Source organism: Sciurus carolinensis, chromosome 7 (assembly GCF_902686445.1).
Source record: "Sciurus carolinensis chromosome 7, mSciCar1.2, whole genome shotgun sequence".
Lineage (NCBI taxonomy): Eukaryota > Metazoa > Chordata > Mammalia > Rodentia > Sciuridae > Sciurus > Sciurus carolinensis.
The window spans coordinates 53,867,356-53,890,182 of record NC_062219.1 but is presented as its reverse complement, the minus strand read 5'-3'; the positions used below and the strand labels follow the sequence as shown (position 1 = coordinate 53,890,182).

The following is a 22,827-nucleotide window of genomic DNA, read 5'->3' as shown; positions in this document are numbered from 1 at the left end:
GTGGATATGACAAAAAAAGAGAAAAGCAGTAGGAAGAATGGTGCTGACATGTATTGAAAGAGGCACCTGAGGGAGAAACATATCTGGGCAGGTGTTTCACATGATGATTGTTAGATATCCAAGTGGTTAGGTAGCAGCTGAGCAGCAGTCAAGTACACCACTGTGGAATTCAGGGGGAAGTTGTGGGATAATTATATTTGTGGAGAGCTGTGACTTGGATCATGGTCTTTGACTGCTTTGGAGCTGTGGCTGTGCTTTGCCCTGGGAACTTTCTGTGCAAAGGTGTAGGATGAGATTGCCCAGGAACTATGGTAATGCCCTGCCTGAGGAAGTTTGGTGCAAAGGTACAGAACAATAACAGTCTTGACCTTGTGCCCAGGCACCAGCTGCCAGGGGTAGAGAATTCTGAGCATAACAAGATAATGATAATATCTTGCAAGCACTACAACCTTTAAACCTGCCTGCTTTGCAGAAACTCTGGACAATGGGCTTCCTGGGTATAGCAGGATAATAACAGGAAGATCCTAGTACTGCCACAGTACAATAGCTACAAAAATATTTCTAGTTCTTCAAATTTTTAGTGTGCAAACAACAATGTACACTAAGTTCCTGATTGTGAGACCCTGTATAATAAATGTGCAGAGCTAGCTCAGGGTCATTGTTCCTTCATCAGAGGTTGGTGTCCCACTTAGTCCCACATTTCTCTCTATAAGTGTTTGTGTGTCTTCCTTAATCTCCCATCATCCCTGGCTGGTTTCTAGGGTTTGACAATGCAGGTCATGGCAAATATTAATTTAAGAGATTCCAGTTTGAGAAGGTATTTGAAATCCTTGGGATGAAGTCTCCTAAGGGGTGAGGACAAAAGTGAGCTCTTATTCTTGGTGCAGACCCTGCTTACTTCTAAAGTCTCAGCACTACTGTACTCCTCCTATCTCATTCCCCTATGTTCCAGTCCTACAATTCATCTGCTCTTCCTTACCCCTGGGGACTTTGTACAGACTCTTCCCTGAGCATAGAATAGTCTGGCTCCCTGCCCCTTCCCTAGCCTTCAAGTCCTGCACGTGAGATTTCAGACTGTGACCCTTCTTACCAAACTAGGTTTTGTCCTTCTTCCACAAGCTCCAATAATACGCTGTACTTTTCTGACTGTAATAAATCACTATTTAAATATTTACTTCCCCCAAATATTGAATACTACACAAGGGAAGGAACACATGGACCCATTTCCCTCCTTCTCATTTGTATGCTTGGAGCTTATCATAATGCCAGACACTCATTATGTATTCCAGAAATAGCTACTGTGTTTTTTTTATTATCTTATTACTTTTTGGGCTTTCATTTTTTCTATATCCTTAACAAGCATTTGTTATTATCACCCCCTCTCTAATTTTTTAAATAGTGGGTATTTTTAATATGGTTGGGATTTACTTTTTCCTATGACTAGTGATATTAAGCATCTTATGCGGTGCTTATTGATTGCCGTTTACCTTTCTTTGAGGTACTATCAAACAGAGCTTTTATTTATTTACTTATTTATTTGGTACCAGGAATAAAACCCATGAGCACTTTACCACTGAGCTAAAATCCCAGCCCTTTCTATTTTTTATTTTGAGACAGTCTCACTAAATTGCACAGAGCTGGGCTGTGGTTGTAGCTCAGTGGGGTACAGCGCTTGCCTAGTGATTGAGGCACTGGGCTTGATCCTCAGTACCACATAAAAATAAGTAAATAAAATAAAGGTATTTTGTCCATCTATAACTAAAAAAAATTTTTAAAAATTGCATAGGGCCTCAACTTGTGATCCTCCTGTCTCAACCTCCTGAGCCACTGGGATTACAGGCATGAGCCAACAACATCAGGTCAAACAGATCTTTTATATTCAAATGTAGTTTTGATGTCTTCTGGCCTTCTGGTTAAGAGTGAGTGTAGTATTAAACGTAGTTTTGATTTAAATATGAACACATAAATAAAAATAACATTAAATTTTAAAGTATCAAAACATTTTTTTAAAAAAATTAATGGTTACAGTGTAAATCTAAGTACAATACTGTCAAACATTTTTAAATTTTCCAACCTTAAGATATTCTTACTGAACATTGCACTCACCGTAAAGAGCTCCTCTGGTGGCTTATTTCCATCTAGCTCAATGAGATACCGGGGATTATGTTCAGCCATTACTTCCTGCAGATAACAGAAAAGAAACCATATAATCCAGGATTATCAGGAAAATTGAATACAAGATCAGAATCTTTATAACTATAAAGAAATATGAAAAGCTCACTTGTTTACCTTAAACATGCTATAATGCATATCATTTTCAGTGCAGAAGAGATCTTTTGCAAAAGCCAAATTAGCCTTATTACTAAAAATTTGTTTTATTTTATTTTGTTTTATGATGCTGGGGACCAAACTCAGGGCTTTGCACATGCTAGACAAGTGCTTTATCACTGAGCTACATCACAGCAGAACCCTTTACCATGAATTTTATTGACTTTCTGTTTTTGATTTTTCTATACAGAAGCCTTAAAGTCCTTCCCAACACCAAATGTTTTGGGGTATCTATCTGCATATATTTGTAGCTTTGCTATCTAATTTTGAGACAATAAGAGTCTGATTAAAATTTAGGTTACGGACTTTCTTCATACAGATATTAGCATTATTTAAAAATACAACATATATTTATTATTGTAAGGCACAATTTTCTTGTAGAAAATTAAGAGACAAAAGTTAGAAGACTAAAATGTCTCTAATCCAGCTGCCCAAGGTAACTACCACTGTTTTCCTGCCATTTTTTGTTTATTCCATGAGAAAAACCTTTTGCATGTTTGAGATTACAATGTATATATAACTTTGAAGCTTACTTTTTCACTTACCATCAAAATTAACTTTTCTCTGTACTTTTACAAGATCACTGCCAATATAATTTTGAAGGTTTTATAAAATTAGATATTGTGATTATAGCACAATTTACTTAATATTTCTCTGTTGTTTGACATTTGGGTAGCTTACAATATTGAGCAAGTTGTTTCCAAGCATTTTTTATATTTTTGAAGTTTTAAAAATGACATTCATTTTTTAATAATTACAAAGGTAATTATTATACTAACAGCAATTAGTGAAGGTACCCAAACAAGCACATAGAAACTCTTAGTATGACTTCTCCCTGCCCTTCCACTCTGCACCCCAAGTCAGGGAGGTCTTTTTTTCTCCTATTCTCTTTGTTGATATAAATATTACACACATATGAATGTCCAGTGACACTTAATAAGCATATTTTTACTAAATACTCATTTTTAAAAGTAGGTTTTAACATTAATAGGTATTGCCCATTGGTTTTCCAAAAGGCTGCAGTAAGTCAAATCTCTTACCAGTAGCATAAGAGATTATTAATTTCTTCCTACCTCCACTGACTATTTTAACTTTCAAATCCCTGCCAAACTGAGCTGAAAAATGGAATTTGGTTTGTTTTACTTTTTATTTCCCTAGTGAGGGTCAACATTCAGATATCTATTCTCTGCAAATTGCCTAATCATAACCTATGTCCATTTTTCTACTAGATTGTTTCTTTTCTCTACTATTCATGGGAAGACTTGAATTCTCATCTCTCATATGAACTACAAGTATTTTTACCTTTCTATGATTTAGTTACTTTGTTTATAATGTAATCAAATGTATCTGTTTTCATTGTTTCTGGATTTCTTTTCTTGTCTAAATTAGATGTTCTCTACATTAAGATTTTATTCCCAATCTTCTAAGTTATCTTCTAGTATTTGTTTTTGTTTTTGATATTAAAATCTAAAATCAAATATTTTACTTTTGTACATCAACAACGTCGAAGTCTATCTGAGCCCGTGCTCCTGGAAATAGGGCTGTCTAAGGAACAACTCCCACTTCCATCCTCCCTCAAGGACTTCAATAGAAATAGAAATCTGTCCCCAGCCTTCTTCGTGGCTGACTCCATAAGACTCAAGGATGGCTCCCTTGTTTACCTGCTTCCCTAAACCTAAGGTCCCTTTCTGTTTGTGTTAGAATTTCTTTGTTGGTGAATGTGCTCCATGTTGGAACCGTTTAAACAAGATCATCTCCTTAATTATTTAGTCCATTTTGTTTTTCACAATATTGTGCAAGGTTGGACTCTAGTGTTTTGTTTTTTTTTTTCCTAGACAGCAGATTATGCCAGCATTATTTACTTAACCATAAATAACTGTGTTCTGAAGAAGGAAGTACACATTGCTCTTCTGTATTTCAGATTCTTTTCTTAAGTAAGATTCTTAAGAGTGGGTTTGCTAAGTTGAAGGTTATGCTAAGGAAATGACAATGCACCAGGACTCCAGTTAGCATTCAAAGACAGGCAAGGATGAGGTCCTGGCATTGGTTCATCTTTGAAGCAGTATGTAGGACATAAACTAGAAAATGATGTGGCTTGGTTCGCTTCCACTTGCTTTCCTTGTAGCTCATGGAAGTACACTGAGCTGTAGTGGTCTTGGCCTCCAAGGGAAGTGACATCTCCCAGTTCAGAGGAGAATAGAATTATAGGGTACTAACTTTTATGACTTTCTCTCACTTCCTTCTACACATTAGCATACTGGAACTACTGTATAAGGCAATTGTTTGTTCCAAAAGGATCACCTAGGTCTAAAGCCTTAGATCTTGGTTCTTGGCTTTGAGATTCTTGCTTTGTTGGCACCAAGGCAATGCATTCTTATCTGTTTTGATGAAGGGTCTAGAAGGTTTTTGTTCTTTTGTTTGTTTTCTTTTTCTTTCTTTCTTTCTTTTCTTTTCTTTTTTTTTTTTTTTTTTTGGTTCCTCTTTTGGACTTTTGGTGGCCAAGCTATCAAAAAATGATCCTATTAGTCAGGCATAGTGTTTCGCTCCTGTAATCTCAGTGACTTGAGAGGATGAGGTGGGAGGATTGCAAATTGGAGGCCACTTTTTTTTTTTTATTGTATACAAATGGGATACATGTTGTTTCTCTATTTGTACATAGAGTCAAGGCATACCATTTGTGTAATCATACGTTTACATAGGGCAATGATGTTTATTTTTTTTCCTTCCCCCCCACCCCTCCCACCCCTCTTTTCCCTCTATACAGTCCTTCTTTCCTTCATTCTTACCGCTCTCCTTATTTTATCATTCTTCATTGCGGAGTAGTATTCCATTGTATATATATGCCACAGTTTCTTTATCCATTCATCAACTGAAGGGCATCTAGGTTGGTTCCACAATCTGGCTATGGTGAATTGAGCAGCAATGAACATTGATGTGGCTGTATCTCTGTAGTATGCTGATTTTAAGTCCTTTGGGTACAGGCCAAGGAGTGGGATAGCTGGGTCAAATGGTGTTTCCATTCCAAGCTTTCTGAGGAATCTCCACACTGCTTTCCAGAGTGGCTGCACTAATTTGCAACCCCACCAGCAATGTATGAGTGTTCCTTTTTCACCACATCCTCGCCAATACCTGTTGTTGCTTGTATTCTTGATAATCGCCATTCTAATTGGGGTGAGATGAAATCTTAGGGTAGTTTTGATTTGCATTTCCCTTATTACTAGGGATGTTGAACATTTTTCATATATTTGTTGATTACTTGCACATCTTCTTCTGTGAAGTGTCTGTTCATTTCCTTAGCCCATTTGTTGATTGGATTATTTGTATTCTTGGTGTAGAGTTTTTTGAGTTCTTTATAGATTCTGGAAATTAGCGCTCTATCTGAGGTATGGTTGGCAAAGATATTCTCCCACTCTGTAGGCTCTCTCTTCACATTTCTGATAGTGTCCTTTGCTGAGAGAAAGCTTTTTAGTTTGAATCTATCCCAGTTGTTGATTCTTGCTTTTATTTCTTGTGCTATGGGAGTCCTGTTAAGGAAGTCTGATCCTAAGCCAACAAGTTGAAGATTCGGACCTACTTTTTCTTCTATAAGATGCAGGGTCTCTGGTCTGATTCCGAGGTCCTTGATCCATTTTGAGTTGAGTTTTGTGTAGGGTGAGAGATAGGGGTTTAATTTCATTCTATTGCATATGGTTTTCCAGTTTTCCTAGCACCATTTGTTGAAGAGGCTATCTTTTCTCCATTGCATATTTTTGGAACCTTTGTCTAGTATGAGAAAATTGTATTTATTTGGGTTTGTGTCCATGTCCTCTATTCTGTACCATTGATCTACCTGTCTATTTTGGTACCAATACCATGCCGTTTTTGTTACTATTGCTTTGTAGTAGAGTTGAAGATCTGGTATTGCAATACCCACTGCTTCACTCTTGCTACTGAGGATTGCTTTAGCTATTCTAGGTTTTTTATTCTTCCAGATGAATTTCATAATTGCTTGCTCTATTTCTGCAAGGTACATCATTGGGATTTTAATTGGAATTGCATTGAATCTGTATAGCACTTTTGGTAGTATGGCCATTTTGACAATATTAATTCTTCCTATCAACGAACATGGGAGATCTTTCCATCTTCTAAGGTTTTCTTTAATTTCTTTCTTTAGTGTTCTGTAGTTCTCATTGTAGAGGTCTTTCACCTCTTTTGTGAGATTGATTCCCAAGTATTTTATTTTTTTCGAAGCTATTGTGAATGGGGTAGTTTTCCCAATTTCTCTTTCTGAAGATTCATCACTTATGTATAAAAATGCATTGGATTTATGAGCATTGATCTTGTAACCTGCTACTTTACTGAATTCACTTATGAGTTCTAAAAGTTTTCTGGTGGAATTTCCAGGTTCCTCTAAATATATAATCATGTCATCAGTGAACAGGGATGGTTTGAGTTCTTCTTTTCCTATTCGTATCCCTTTAATTTCTTTGGTTTGTCTGATTGCTCTGGCTAGAGTCTCAAGGACAATGTTGAATAGAAGTGGTGAAAGAGGGCATCCCTGCCTTGTTCCAGTTTTTAGGGGGAATGCTTTCAGTTTTTCACCATTTAGAATGATATTAGCCATGGGCTTAGCGTAGATGGCCTTTATAATGTTAAGGAATGTTCCCACTACCCCAATTTTTTCTAGTGTTTTGAGCATGAAGGGATGCTGTATTTTATCGAATGCTTTTTCTGCATCTATTGAAATAATCATGTGATTCTTAACTTTAAGTCTGTTGATATGGTGAATGACATTTATTGATTTCCGAATGTTGAACCAACCTTGCATCCCTGGGATAAAACCCACTTGATCGTGGTACACTATCTTTTTAATATATTTTTGTATGCGATTTGCTAAAATTTTGTTGAGAATTTTTGCGTCAATGTTCATTAAGGATATTGGTCTGAAATTTTCTTTCCTCGATGTGTCTCTGTCTGGTTTAGGTATCAGGGTGATATTGGCTTCATAGAACGAGTTTGGGAGGGTTCCCTCCTCTTCTATTTCATGGAATAGTTTGAGGAGTATTGGAATGAGCTCTTCTTTAAAGGTTTTGTAGAACTCGGCTGAGAACCCATCTGGTCCCGGACTTTTCTTTGTTGGTAGACTTTTGATGACTTCTTCTATTTCATTGCTTGAAATTGATTTATTTAAGTTGTGTATGTCCTCCTCGTTCAGTTTAGGTAATTCATATGTCTCTAGAAACTTGTTGATGTCTTCGAGGTTTTCTGTTTTGTTGGAGTATAGATTTTCAAAATAGCTTCTAATTATGTTTTGTATTTCACTCGTGTCTGTTGTGATGTTTCCTTGTTCATTCCGAATTTTAGTAATTTGAGTTTTCTCCCTCTTTCTCTTTGTTCGTGTGGCTAAGGGTTTATCAATTTTGTTTATTTTTTCAAAGAACCAACCATTTATTTTGTTAATTTTTCCAATTGTTTCTTTTGTTTCAATTTCGTTGATTTCGGCTCTGATTTTAACTCTTTCCTGTCTTCTACTACTTTTGGTATTGGTCTGCTCTTCTTTTTCTAGGGCTTTGAGCTGTAGTGTTAAGTCATTTATTTGTTGATTTCTACTTCTTTTGTTGAATGCGCCCCATGAAATAAATCTTCCTCTAAGTACTGCTTTCATAGTGTCCCAGAGATTTTGATATGATGTGTCTTTGTTCTCGTTTACTTCTAAGAATTTTTTTTATTTCCCTCCTGATGTCTTCTGTTATCCATTCATCATATAATAGTGTATTATTTAATCTCCAGGTATTGGAGAAGTTTCTGTTTTTTATTCTGTCATTTATTTCTAATTTCAACCCATTATGATCTGATAGAGTACAAGGTAGTATCTCTATCTCCTTGTATTTGCTAACAGTAGCTTTGTGGCAAAAAATATGGTCTATTTTAGAGAAGGATCCATGTGCTGCTGAGAAGAAAGTGTATTCGTTCTTTGTTGGATGGTATATTCTATATATGTCCGTTAAGTCTAAATTGTTGTGTTATTGAGATCTATAGTTTCTTTATTCAATTTTTGTTTGGACGATCTATCCAGTGGTGAGAGAGGTGTGTTAAAATCGCCTAGTATTATTGTGTTGTGGTCTATTTGATTTCTGGAATTGAGAAGGATTTGTTTGACGTATGTGGATGAGCCAATGTTCGGGGCATAGATTTTTATGATTGTTATATCTTGCTGATTTATGCTTCCCTTAAGCAGCATGTAATGTCCTTCTTTATCCCTTCTGACTCGTTTTGGCTTGAAGTCCACATTATCTGAAATGAGGATGGATACTCCAGCTTTTTTGCTGTGTCCCTGTGCATGGTATGTTTTTCCCCATCCTTTCACCTTTAGTCTATGGGTGTCTCTTTCTATGAGATGAGTCTCTTGCAGGCAACATATTGTTGGTTTTTTCTTTTTAATCCAATCTGCCAGTCTGTGTCTTTTGATTGATGAATTCAGGCCATTAACATTCAGGGTTATTATTGTGATATGATTTGTATTCCCAGTCAATTGACTCATATTTGTTTTTGACATGATTTGGTTTCTCCTTTATTTGGCTATTCCTTTAGGCTAGCGCCTCCTGTTGCTGATTTGCATTGTTGTTTTTCATCTCTTCCTCATGGAATATTTTGCTGAGAATGTTCTGTAATGCTGGCTTTCTTTTTGTAAATTCCTTTAGCTTTTGTTTATCATGGAAGGATCTTATTTCATCGTCAAATTTGAAGGTAAGTTTTGCTGGGTATAAGATTCTTGGTTGGCATCCGTTTTCTTTCAGGGCTTGGTATATGTTGTTCCAGGCCTTTCTAGCTTTTAGGGTCTGGATTGAAAAATCTGCTGATATTCTTATTGGTTTCCCTCTGAATGTAATTTGATTCTTTTCTCTCGCGGCCTTTAAAATTCTGTCTTTATTTTGTATGTTAGGTATTTTCATAATAATGTGCCTTGGTGTGGGTCTGTTGTAATTTTGTATGTTTGGAGTTCTATAAGCCTCTTGTACTTGGTTTTCCATTTCATTCTTCAGATTTGGGAAATTTTCTGATATTATTTCATTGAATAGATTGTTCATTCCTTTGGTTTGTTTCTCTAAGCCTTCCTCAATCCCAATAATTCTCAAATTTGGCCTTTTCATGATATCCCATAATTCTTGTAGATTCTGTTCATGATTTCTTACCATCTTTTCTGTTTGGCCAAATTTGTTTTCAAGATTAAATATTTTTTCTTCAATGTCTGAGATTCTGTCTTCCAGGTGTTCTATCGTATTGGTTATGCTTTCTATGGAGTTTTTAACTTGGTTTATTGTTTCCTTCATTTCAAGTATTTCAGTTTGTTTTTTTTTCAGCATCTCTAACTCTTTATTGAAATGATCTCTTGCTTTCTGTATTTGGTCTTTTAACTGTTGATTGGTGCGATCATTTAATGCCTGCATTTGCTCTTTCATCTCCTCCTTCAATGCCTGCATTTGCTCTTTCATCTCCTCATTAGCTTCCCTGATCATTTTAATTACGTAAATTCTGAACTCCCTTTCTGACATTTCTTCTGCTGTGCTGTCATTGGGTTTTATTGATGTAGTATCTAGGTTTGTTTGGGACATTTTCTTCCCTTGTTTTCTCATATTGGTCAGATGTCAGCGGGACTCTGAGATATTGCAGATTTCCGTTATTGGCTTATAGTGTCCCTGTAGATTTCCAGTGTATCACCTCCCAGCCTTCAGTAGCCTGATGTCTTGGAGGAATTTGATAATGCAGTGTGTCCGAAGAAAGCTGCCCCTAGCCCCCTACTGGTTTCAGGGTTTGGAGCTGGCTCTGTGCGGAAAGGCTCTCACTGTGGGCCTGCACCGTGCAGCTGGCCGTGTGGGAGGAACCCACTGCTGGAGTGTGGAAGGCTACCTTGGGAAGACTCTAGCTGCCCTGCCCAGCTCCGATAAGCCACATCTATTTGGGCCTGCCACCCGGGCCGAGCTTTACCCAGTGGGCAGACTCACCTGTGGCTCTATTTCAGTCCGAGTTTCTCAATGCCTCCCCTTCTTAACTCCTGGGTTCTGGAGCAGCTGGGGGTGCAGTCACCCTCTAGGCCGCCATCTTGGATCACCCCGTGAAGAGAGTCTGCGGTCGGAGTGGGCAGAGCCGCCTGAAGAGGTCTCTGGCTGCCCTGCCCTGATCCCAGATGCTGCTTGCGGATCGAAGCTCTCCGTTGGTTCGGGGGCTTGTGGCTGGTTCTATGTAGAAAGCTTCTCACTGGGCGGTCTGCTCCGAGAAGCTAGCCTTGAAAGGCACCTCCCACCGCAGGGGTCCAGGCTACTTGGGGAAGTCTCTGGCTGCCCTATCCTGGTCCCTGAAGCTGCTTGCGTGCCAGAGTACGCTGTGCTGCGCTGGCTCCAGGACTTGGAGCTTGTTCTGGTCAGAAAGGCTCTCACTAGCGGGCCCACTCCGGGACCCTGGAGAAGCTGGCTGTGTGGGCGGGGCCCACCGCCGGAGTGCGCAGGACTGCCTGTGGAAGACTCTAGCTGCCCTGCCCAGCTCTGATAAGCCACCTCTATCTGGGCCTGCCACCCGGGCCGAGCTTTACCCAGTGGGCAGACTCACCCGTGGCTCTATTTCAGTCCGAGTCTCTCAATGCCTCCCCTTCTTAACTCCTGGGTTCTGGAGCGACTGGGGGTGCAGTCACCCCCTAGGCTGCCATCTTGGATCTTGGAGGCCACTTTTAACAACTCAGTGAGACCCTTAGCAACTTAGGGAGATCCTGTTTCAAAATAAAAATAATAAAAAAGAAAGGACTAGGGATGTAGCTCAGTGATAGAGTGCCCATGGGTTCAATCCCCAGTATCAAATGCAAACACAAAAACAAAAAACAAAAGAAAACAAAACAATAATAACAATAACAAAAACAGTCATACTAATTTCCATTCCTTTTAACAATGCATAAGAGTGCTTTATCATACACTTGCTAGCAGGAAAAATTCTTATTACTTCTTTATCTTGTAAAATTTGATGATGGAAATGATATTTCATTATTTAGATGAACATTTCTTTATTATCAGTGAAGTTAACCATTTTTCTACAGGCTTATTACCTTTCGTCTTTCATTTGTTAATTGCTCCTATCTAATGTCCATTTATCTCAGGAGAATGAACTTATAGGTTTTTAGAAAATCATTTCTATGGTCTTTCTCTATATTGAACAGAAGCTTTAAATATTTTATCATAGTATGGCAATTTTTCAGTTTGTTTTCTTTAATGTTGAATGAGTTTGATTTATTGATTTTCCAGAAGTTTTACATTTAATGAATTGAAGGTGACTTTGTTTACCTTTTTCTTTTCTTCCTTCCTTCCTTTCCCTTTTTTTCTCTTTCTTTTTTTTTGGTTTTGATAATGCTTTTTATTGATGCATTACAATTACACATATTATTGGAGTTCATTGTTCCATATTCACACATGCACACAACATAATTTGGTCAACTTAATTTCCTAGCACCTGCCTTTTCTCTCTCCACCTCCCTTCCCCTGGTCTCCTTCCTCTACGCTACTGGGCTTCTTTGTGATCTTCTCATTGGTTCAACTGAACATCTGTCAGTCATTTACTACGCACACTGGAGGCACTGCACTGTGGATGTGTGATGCAAGGATAAATGACCTAATACTTGTTCTTGAAGAGACTACTGCCTTTGCATTTTTCCACTGTGAATATCATTTTCCAATGTTCTGAATCTGATTCTCATTAAACTTTATTCCATACTCAGTGCTGGTCACTTATGGAGTACTCTGGATACTTTTATTGAAGGAAGAAAGTGTATTATTTATAGTCAGGTAATTTATTCTTAAGAAATGTTTATGTTTTATTTTAAAGGCAGGTGATAGAAGATGACATGGGGAGGAATAAAAGACATACATAAAAAATAATTAAATTTGTTTCTCATTTTGGGGGAGAGATGATGAGAAATAAAATGATCCACTCATCTGTCTTTTAAAAATATAAACATTATAAAACAGTATGATACAAATTAGTGTCTCTATCAGATGAGAAGAGACAATTTTAGAAGTTTTTTATGTTTTCATAGTTCTGTTGTTTAGCATAATATCTGCCTAAATACCCAAGTTCAATAAATGTTTGTTGACTAAATTTCCAACACAAGTGATTATATTTGGCAGTCTTCCTTTAATTTTGAAAATATGTTTTTCACATAATTGTAATCTTAGTAGTCATACTTTAAGAATACTAATTATTTTAATTAAAACTTTACTATTACAATATGTAATAGTCTTAATCATGTTTACAAGTAATCAACTATGCATGAGATAACCATAGAAACCAATCTGGGGATAACAGTTTTTTTAGACTGCAATTTAACCTAATTAACACTTACTTCCCTTTAGAATAAAAAGTGCATCTTAAGTGGGCAGTTGTTTTGATAAACCCATAAATTATGGATTGAAAATATTTTTACATAGTCTTTTAACATGAATTTTCTAGCCCCCATCTGTAAATGTGTTTTCCTAGTGACTTTTGAATAATGCAGTTCATTAGTCACTTTTCATCAACAGAGTTGCTTTGTAGAATAAAATAAAATGGTTGTGGAAGACATCCTGTGGGAAGAAAGCCTTTTTCTAATAGCTTTCTACCAAGTTCAAGAGGAGAATCAAAGGATAGTACATGAAGATGAAGCTGGGTGAAAGCTATTTAACAGACACAAAACACAAATACCAATAATCCCGTTTTTAGCAATATATCTTGTTCTTACTTCTAAACAATGAAGGATCGTTTCCTTGTACAGTTTAATAATGTTCTCAACATTTTCCAAACAATCCTCAGGCCTCTGAACTAGATGTTGAAGAATTTCAGCTACCATCTGCATTTCGGCAATAAACGCCTAAAATGGAAAAGAAAAGAGGCAAACTATCTTCAAGTCAGTGTTTAATGAACTGTTAAGCCACATACCCTCCTCCTTTGCCTACCTAAGAGAAGCAGGGGGAAGGGGAAGGATTAGAGATGGGGGATTTTATTTAAGAGAGAATGAACACTCCTTAGGATCTTCATTAGATGAAACAGCTTTAAATTGACTTGGACACTTACTAATTTATTTCTCCTCCCCAATTAATAAGGAAGAGTGGGGATGAATGTCAGATTTTTGAAGATAAAATAGAGAAACTGGAGTTTCTTTGAATACTCGAGCTTTAGTGAAGCAGACCAGATGTCCACATTCAAAAGACCCTTGCCATAATTAAGCTTCTCCTCTTGTCAGATCAGCAGGATGTCTGAGGGGTTGCTGTGGTTGGTAGTTTCCTCTTTCTTGTAAATGCCAGGTTTTCACACAAAAAGTGTGACAGAGTGAGTCTACAAACTTATTGTACAAAAAGATATTATCTCTGTTTTCTTGGTAAAAACTTGTGAAACCTGTGTCTGGTCTAGGGGATGGAACAGAGAGCACTTGCCCCCCCTGCCCTGCTGGGTATAAAGTTCAAAGAATTTCCAAAATCTGTTTTTAGAGGAAGAATTCTTAGGAGAGAGTCACCTCTGAACCTGCAGTCAATAAGCCTGCTTCCTGAAAATTCCTCAGGAACTACTGTACTGTCCCACTACAGTAGTTCACTAGTAGTTCACTCATTCATTCCTTCATTATTTTTTTCTTTTTCTTTTTTATTATTGTAAGCAAAAGGGATACATGTTGTTTCTCTGTTTGTACATGGAGTCAAGGCATACCATTTGTATAATCATAAATTTACATAGGGTAATGTTGTTTCATTCATTCTGTTATATTTTTTCCCTTCCCCCCGACCCTTCCCACCCCTCCCACCCCTCTTTCCCTCTATACAGTCCTTCCTTCCTCCACTCTTACTACCCTCCTTATCCCTAACCCTAAACCTAACCCTAACCCTAACACTAACCCCTCGCACCCCCCATTATATGTCCTCATCCGCTTCTCAGCGAGATCATTCGTCCTTTAGTTTTTTGAGATTGGCTTATCTCACTTAGCATGATATTCTCCAATTTCATCCATTTGCCTGCAAATGCCATAATTTTATCATTTTTCATTGCGGAGTAATATTCCATTGTATATATATGCCACAGTTTCTTTATCCATTCATCAACTGAAGGGCATCTAGGTTGGTTCCACAATCTGGCTATGGTGAATTGAGCAGCAATGAACATTGATGTGGCTGTATCTCTGTAGTATGCTGATTTTAAGTCCTTTGGGTACAGGCCAAGGAGTGGGATAGCTGGGTCAAATGGTGGTTCCATTTCAAGCTTTCTGAGGACTCTCCATACTGCTTTCCAGAGTGGCTGCACTAATTTGCAACCCCACCAGCAGTGTATGAGTGTACCTTTTTCCCCACATCCTCGCCAACACCTGTTGTTGCTTGTGTTCTTGATAATTGCCATTCTAATTGGGGTGGGATGAAATCTTAGGGTAGTTTTGATTTGCATTTCTCTTATTACTAGAGATGTTGAACATTTTTTCATATATCTATTGATTGCTTATATATCTTCTTCTGTGAAGTGTCCATTTCCTTAGTCCATTTGTTGATTGGATTATTTGTATTCTTGGTGTAGAGTTTTTTGAGTTCTTTACAGATTCTGGAAATTAGCGCTCTATCTGAGGTATGGTTGGCAAAGATATTCTCCCACTCTGTAGGCTCTCTCTTCACATTTCTGATAGTGTCCTTTGCTGAGAGAAAGCTTTTTAGTTTGAATCTATCCCAGTTGTTGATTCTTGCTTTTATTTCTTGTGCTATGGGAGTCCTGTTAAGGAAGTCTGATCCTAAGCCAACAAGTTGAAGATTCGGACCTACTTTTTCTTCTATAAGATGAAGGGTCTTTGGGCTAATTCCGAGGTCCTTAATCCATTTTGAGTTGAGTTTTGTGCAGGGTGAGAGATAGGGGTTTAATTTCATTCTGTTGCATATGGTTTTCCAGTTTTCCCAACACCATTTGTTGAAGAGGCAATCTTTTCTCCATTGCATATTTTTGGAACCTTTGTCTAGTATGAGAAAATTGTATTTATTTGGGTTTGTGTCCATGTCCTCTATTCTACACCATTGATCCACCTGTCTATTTTGGTACCAATACCATGCCGTTTTTGTTACTACTGCTTTGTAGTAGAGTTGAAGATCTGGTATTGTAATACCCACTGCTTCACTCTTGCTACTGAGAATTGCTTAAGCTATTCTGGGTTTTTTATTCTTCCAGAAGAATTTCATAATTTCTTGCTCTATTTCTGCAAGGTACATCATTGGGATTTTAATTGGAATTGCATTGAATCTGTATAGCACTTTTGGTAGTATGGCCATTTTGACAATATTAATTCTTCCTATCCAAGAACATGGGAGATCTTTCCATCTTCTAAGGTTTTCTTTAATTTCTTTCTTTAGTGTTCTGTAGTTCTCATTGTAGAGGTCTTTCACCTCTTTTGTGAGATTGATTCCCAAGTATTTTATTTTTTTCGATGCTATTGTGAATGGGGTAGTTTTCCTAACTTCTCTTTCTGAAGATTCATCACTTATGTGTAAAAATGCATTGGATTTATGAGCATTGATCTTGTAACCTGCTACTTTACTGAATTCACTTATGAGTTCTAAAAGTTTTCTGGTGGAATTTCCAGGTTCCTCTAAATATATAATCATGTCATCAGTGAACAGGGATGGTTTGAGTTCTTCTTTTCCTATTCGTATCCCTTTAATTTCTTTGGTTTGTCTAATTGCTCTGGCTAGAGTCTCAAGGACAATGTTGAATAGAAGTGGTGAAAGAGGGCATCCCTGCCTTGTTCCAGTTTTTAGGGGGAATGCTTTCAGTTTTTCACCATTTAGAATGATATTAGCCATGGGCTTAGCGTAGATGGCCTTTATAATGTTAAGGAATGTTCCCACTACCCCAATTTTTTCTAGTGTTTTGAGCATGAAGGGATGCTGTATTTTATCGAATGCTTTTTCTGCATCTATTGAAATAATCATGTGATTCTTCACTTTAAGTCTGTTGATATGGTGAATGACATTTATTGATTTCCGGATGTTGAACCAACCTTGCATCCCTGGGATAAAACCCACTTGATCGTGGTACACTATCTTTTTAATATATTTTTGTATGCGATTTGCTAAAATTTTGTTGAGAATTTTTGCGTCAATGTTCATTAAGGATATTGGTCTGAAATTTTCTTTCCTCGATGTGTCTCTGTCTGGTTTAGGTATCAGGGTGATATTGGCTTCATAGAACGAGTTTGGTAGGGTTCCCTCCTCTTCTATTTCATGGAATAGTTTGAGGAGTATTGGAATGAGCTCTTCTTTAAAGGTTTTGTAGAACTCGGCTGAGAACCCATCTGGTCCCGGACTTTTCTTTGTTGGTAGACTTTTGATGACCTCTTCTATTTCATTGCTTGAAATTGATTTAAGTTGTGTATGTCCTCCTCGTTCAGTTTAGGTAATTCATATGTCTCTAGAAACTTGTTGATGTCTTCGAGGTTTTCTGTTTTGTTGGAGTATAGATTTTCAAAATAGCTTCTAATTATGTTTTGTATTTCACTCGTGTCTATTGTGATATTTCCTTGTTCATTCTGAATTTTAGTAATTTGAGTTTTCTCCCTCTTTCTCTTTGTTAGTGTGGCTAAGGGTTTATCAATTTTGTTTATTTTTTCAAAGAACCAACTATTTATTTTGTTAATTTTTCCAATTGTTTCTTTTGTTTCAATTTCGTTGATTTCAGCTCTGATTTTAACTATTTCCTGTCTTCTACTACTTTTGGTGTTGGTCTGCTCTTCTTTTTCTAGGGCTTTGAGCTGTAGTGTTAAGTCATTTATTTGTTGATTTCTACTTCTTTTGTTGAATGCGCCCCATGAAATAAATCTTCCTCTAAGTACTGCTTTCATAGTGTCCCAGAGATTTTGATATGATGTGTCTTTGTTCTCGTTTACTTCTAAGAATTTTTTTTATTTCCCTCCTGATGTCTTCTGTTATCCATTCATCATATAATAGTGTATTATTTAATCTCCAGGTATTGGAGAAGTTTCTGTTTTTTATTCTGTCATTTATTTCTAATTTCAACCCATTATGATCTGATAGAGTACAAGGTAGTATCTCTATCTTCTTGTATTTGCTAACAGTAGCTTTGTGGCATAAAATATGGTCTATTTTAGAGAAGGATCCATGTGCTGCTGAGAAGAAAGTGTATTCGTTCTTTGTTGGATGGTATATTCTATATATGTCCGTTAAGTCTAAATTGTTGATTGTGTTATTGAGATCTATGGTTTCTTTATTCAATTTTTGTTTGGACGATCTATCCAGTGGTGAGAGAGGTGTGTTAAAATCGCCTAGTATTATTGTGTTGTGGTCTATTTGATTTCTGGAATTGAGAAGGATTTGTTTGACGTACGTGGATGAGCCAATGTTCGGGGCATAGATATTTATGATTGTTATGTCTTGCTGATTTATGCTTCCCTTAAGCAGCATGTAATGTCCTTCTTTATCCCTTCTGTCTAGTTTTGGCTTGAAGTCCACATATCTGAAATGAGGATGGATACTCCAGCTTTTTTGCTGTGTCCGTGTGCATGGTATGTTTTTTCCCTTCCTTTCACCTTTAATCTATGGGTATCTCTTTCTATGAGATGAGTCTCTTGCAGGCAACATATTGTTGGTTTTTTCTTTTTAATCCAATCTGCCAGTCTATGTCTTTTGATTGATGAGTTCAAGCCATTAACATTAAGGTTATTATTGTGATATGATTTGCATTCCCAGTCATTTGACTCATTTTTGTTTTTTGACATGATTTGGTTTCTCCTTTATTTGGCTATTCCTTTAGGCTAGTTCCTCCCTTTGCTGATTTGCATCGTTGTTTTTCATCTCTTCCTCATGGAATATTTTGCTGAGAATGTTCTGTAATGCCGACTTTCTTTTTGTAAATTCCTTTAGCTTTTGTTTATCATGGAAGGATCTTATTTTGTCGTCAAATTTGAAGGTAAGTTTTGCTGGGTATAAGATTCTTGGTTGGCATCCGTTTTCTTTCAGGGCTTGGTAAATGTTGTTCCAGGCCCTTCTAGCTTTTAGGGTCTGGATTGAAAAATCTGCTGATATTCTTATTGGTTTCCCCCTGAATGTAATTTGATTCTTTTTCTCTCGTGGTCTTTAAAATTCTGTCTTTATTTTGTATGTTAAGTATTTTCATAATAATGTGCCTTGGTGTGGGTCTGTTGTAATTTTGTATATTTGGAGTCCTATAAGCCTCTTGTACTTGGTTTTCCATTTCATTCTTCAGATTTGGGAAATTATTTCATTGAATAGATTGTTCATTCCTTTGGTTTGTTTCTCTAAGCCTTCCTCAATCCCAATAATTCTCAAATTTGGCCTTTTCATGATATCCCATAATTCTTGTAGATTCTGTTCATGATTTCTTACCATCTTTTCTGTTTGGCCAAATTTGTTTTCAAGATTAAATATTTTTTCTTCAATGTCTGAGGTTCTGTCTTCCAGGTGTTCTATCCTATTGGTTATGCTTTCTATGGAGTTTTTAACTTGGTTTATTGTTTCCTTCATTTCAAGGATTTCTGGTTTTCTTTTTAAGTATCTCTAACTCTTTATTGAAATGATCTCTTGCTTCCTGTATTTGCTCTTTTAACTGTTGATTGGTGCGATCATTTAATGCCTGCATTTGCTCTTTCATCTCCTCCTTCAATGCCTGCATTTGCTCTTTCATCTCCTCATTAGCTTCCCTGATCATTTTAATTACGTAAATTCTGAACTCCCTTTCTGACATTTCTTCTGCTGTGCTGTCATTGGGTTTTATTGATGTAGTATCTAGGTTTGTTTGGGACATTTTCTTCCCTTGTTTTCTCATATTGGTCAGATGTCAGTGGGACTCTGAGATATTGCAGATTTCCGCTATTGGCTTATAGTGTCCCTGTAGATTTCCAGTTTATCACCTCCCAGCCTTCAGTAGCCTGAAGTCTTGGAGGAACTTGATAATGCAGTGCTTCCAAAGAAAGCTGCCCCTAGCCTGCTACTGGTTCCAGGGCTTGGAGCTGGCTCTGTGCGGAAAGGCTCTCACTGGGGGGCCTGCTCCGAGAAGCTGGCCGTGTGGGAGGAGCCCACCGCCGGAGTGTGCAGGGCTACCTGGGGAAGACTCTAGCTGCCCTGCCCTACTCTGATAAGCCGCCCCTATCCGTGCCTGCCACCCAGGCCGAGCTTCACCTGGTGGGGGAGACTCACCCTGTGACTCTATCTTAGTCCGAGTCTCTCAATGCCTCCCCTTCTTGAATCCTGGGTTCTGGAGCGACTGGAGATGCAGTCACCCCCTAGTCCACCATCTTGGATCACCCTGTGGAAAGAGCCTGCGGCCGGAGAGGGCAGGGTCGCCTGGAGAAGTCTCTGGCTGCCCTGCCCTGATCCCAGAGGCTGCTTGCGGGTTGGAGCTCTCCGTTGGCTCGGGGACCTGTGGCTGGCTCTGTGTAGAAAGCTTCTCACTGGGCGGTCTGCTCCGAGAAGCTATCCTTGAAAGGCGCCTCCCGCTGGAGGGGGCTGGGCTGCTTGGGGAAGTCCCTGGCTGCCCTGTCCTGGTCCCTGAAGCCTCTTGTGGACCGGAGCTCGCCGCGCTGGCTCTGGGACTTGGAGCTGGTTCTGTTCAGAAAGGCTCTCACAGGGGGGCCTGCTCCGAGAAGCTGGAGAAGCTGGCCGTGTGGGAGGAGCCCACTGCCAAAGTGTGCAGGGCTGCCTGGGGAAGACTCTAGCTGCCCTGCCCTACTCTGATAAGCCACCTCTATCCGGGCCTGCCGCCCAGGCCGAGCTTCACCCGGTGGGGGAGACTCACCCCGTGGCTCTATTTTAGTCCGGGTCTCTCAATGCCTCCCCTTCTTGAATCCTGGGTTCTGGAGCGACTGGAAATGCAGTCACCCTCTAGTCTGCCATCTTGGATCGCCATTCCTTCATTATTCAGTAAACATTTGAGTGCCTACTACATCCCAAGCACTGTTCTGGGAACTTGAGATACAACAGTGAGCAAAACCATATAACACTGGGCTCACAGAACTCATGTTGAAGTTGAGAAAGACGGCATAAACAAAATGGCCAAATAAATATATGACAAGTGGTGGTAAGTACTAGGAAGAAAAATAAAGCAGAGTGATGGGAGAAAGTGCTATTTTATATCAGGTGGTCCCAAAAGTGACATCTGAGTTGAATCTACAAGGAAGGGAGAGAGCCACTCAGATTTCTAAGAAAGAACAGATCAAACCAGAGGAAAGATACCTGTAGAAGTTCTCAGCTCCCATCCTCGCACATACTAAGTGTGCCATATCATACTTACTCATTCTTTCCAATTTTTATCAATGCATTCATGTACATATTTTACACAATTTGAATCACATTATCTATAGAAACCATTTTATGATTTGTTTTAAATATTATTTTAATGGTAAAATGACATTTTCTCCAATTATTTAAGCATGACTCTATAAGAGGTCCATAAGTCTTTCAGACTTTTTACAATTATAAATAATGTCACAATGAACAGCTTTGTAGATAGATTACTATATTACTAATATTTTCCCTAGAATAGTTCCTAAAATTAGAATTACTGGATCAAAGATCATACATTTCAAAGCGACTCAGTAAACACTGACTTTTCCAAAAGATGCTACCATTCTTCTCTCTAGCAGAAGGCATTGCTAGCATGCTTGTGTTTATTTACCTAGTTACTATGACTTCATATTAAGCACCTACGATCTGCTAAGCACTGTTATAAGAATTGGAGATAAAGTCATGCTTCATACAGTTCAGTGGGGTAGACAGGATATAAGCTAGTAAAAAATTAATATAACTTCAGAAAGTATAAATGCTATAAGGAAAATAAAGCAGGGTAAGGATAAGCTAAAGTGATCCAGTGTTATATCGTTATAACCTACACATACCTATCAGGCACTGGAAATTTGGCAAGTACAAATTGGAATGTGCTCTAAGTATAAAATACACACCAGATTTCAAAAACTTAGTAAGAAAACAAAATGCATCATTCTTACCTATGCAGGAAGACAGAGCCATATTTGACTACTGAGCACTTGAAATGTGGCTAGGGCTACTGAAGAACTAAATTAAGCTTTAAATAAGTTTAATTGATCTAAACTAAAACAGCCACATGGGGGAGTGGCTGCCATGGTGGACAGTGCAGTCCTAGCCTATCGTAGTCCTCACTCTTCCCGATTATATTCCTGGTGACATCATCAATTGTCATAACCCATCTGGACCTTGAAACTGAGTTGTGAGCCCTGCCTCCCACCATATAAGTGCCAGGTTGTCTGTGACTGAAGACAGTATGCTGTATTTATGCTAAAGTCACATAATTTTATTTCTATCTACTATGAGGTTTTCCTTTAAAAAACAATTTAAATGGTGTGGTTCTTATGTAATATCTATCTCACAGCTGAGATTATTTTATTTTTTAAATGGACTTTATTATGTTACCAATTTCTAAATGAAAGAACATATGTCAAAGATGTATTTAACCCACAGTGAGGAAAACAGCAGAATGACAAAGTGTAGGCATTTATAATCATTGAAATAAGACTGCAAAGTTACATACAAGGCTGCTTAATGTCCTATATGGCAGTATAATTGTGGCTTTTGGGGTCATCGTATCTATTAGACAAGTTATTTGCAATTTATCCAGCTATAGGTTAACTTTTGACTTCACAGAGTCTAGGCCATAACAGAAATTGTCAATCGCAGGCACAATTCACTACAACATGGATTGGCAGACTATGGCCCATCCCAACCTGGTGGACCACAGTTCATCACCTATTAACAGATTTCTTACTATCAAATTTTCCTCTTTAAGTCATTGTTAAAGTTTTTTTCCCATGCTTTACTGCATAATGTTTGCTAGTATTTAAGATTATTTTAACAACACATATATGTGCAATTAGGCTATAGATTTCTTTTCGTGTACTCTGTCAGAGTTTGGAATCAGTGTTGTGTTCATTTCAAAAATTGAGTTACACATGGTTTACTTTGTTCCCCATATCACATTTTGTCTTTTATTGTTCTAACTCCTTATTCTAGCTGGATAATGCTTGATAGGAGATATTTTTGTTTATGTCCTCCAGACTCAATAAAAATACAATTTTCTCTAGTATCTGCTGTTTTCTATTATCTAAACTATCATGTATTTATAGCAGAATTTACAATACAGTATATGGTAATGACCTAGTGTGATATTACCTCTTCCTCTTCTTGTTCCTCTTCCTCTTCTCCTTCCTCTTCAGTTTTTCCATATTTATGAGTGTCTTTTTTCTTTCTCCTACGACTTCCGATGACTTCAGGATCCCACTGATCTCTAGTGTATACATACCCTGTACTACAGTGCTGTCTTTGCCCAGAAATTCTTTGGCATAAATCATAGTCAGGGCACTAAGGAACAATGTTATTAAGTAACATAAAATATTGTGAATATGCTTTTAATATCTATTCATATATTATTCAATACATAAAGATAAAAATATTTTAAAAACCTGACAAATGCAATATTGTGACC

At 37.8% G+C, this 22,827-nt stretch overlaps 1 protein-coding gene across 8 annotated transcripts in view; it reads right to left on the bottom strand.

Moving 5' to 3' along the window:
- The window catches only part of Ak9 (adenylate kinase 9), a 162,438-nt gene that overhangs the window by 120,317 nt on the left and 19,294 nt on the right, over window positions 1-22,827 (bottom strand). For 6 of the 8 annotated variants that reach the window (XM_047559519.1, XM_047559521.1, XM_047559522.1 and 3 more), the window contains 3 exons: window positions 22,515-22,703; window positions 13,064-13,192; window positions 2,107-2,181 (listed from right to left, as the gene is read on the bottom strand). In XM_047559519.1, the coding sequence (XP_047415475.1) occupies window positions 2,107-2,181; window positions 13,064-13,192; window positions 22,515-22,703 (393 nt within the window). The remainder of the gene's footprint in view (window positions 1-2,106; window positions 2,182-13,063; window positions 13,193-22,514; window positions 22,704-22,827) is intronic. The other 2 variants (XM_047559517.1, XM_047559518.1) reach the window with 2 other exon arrangements.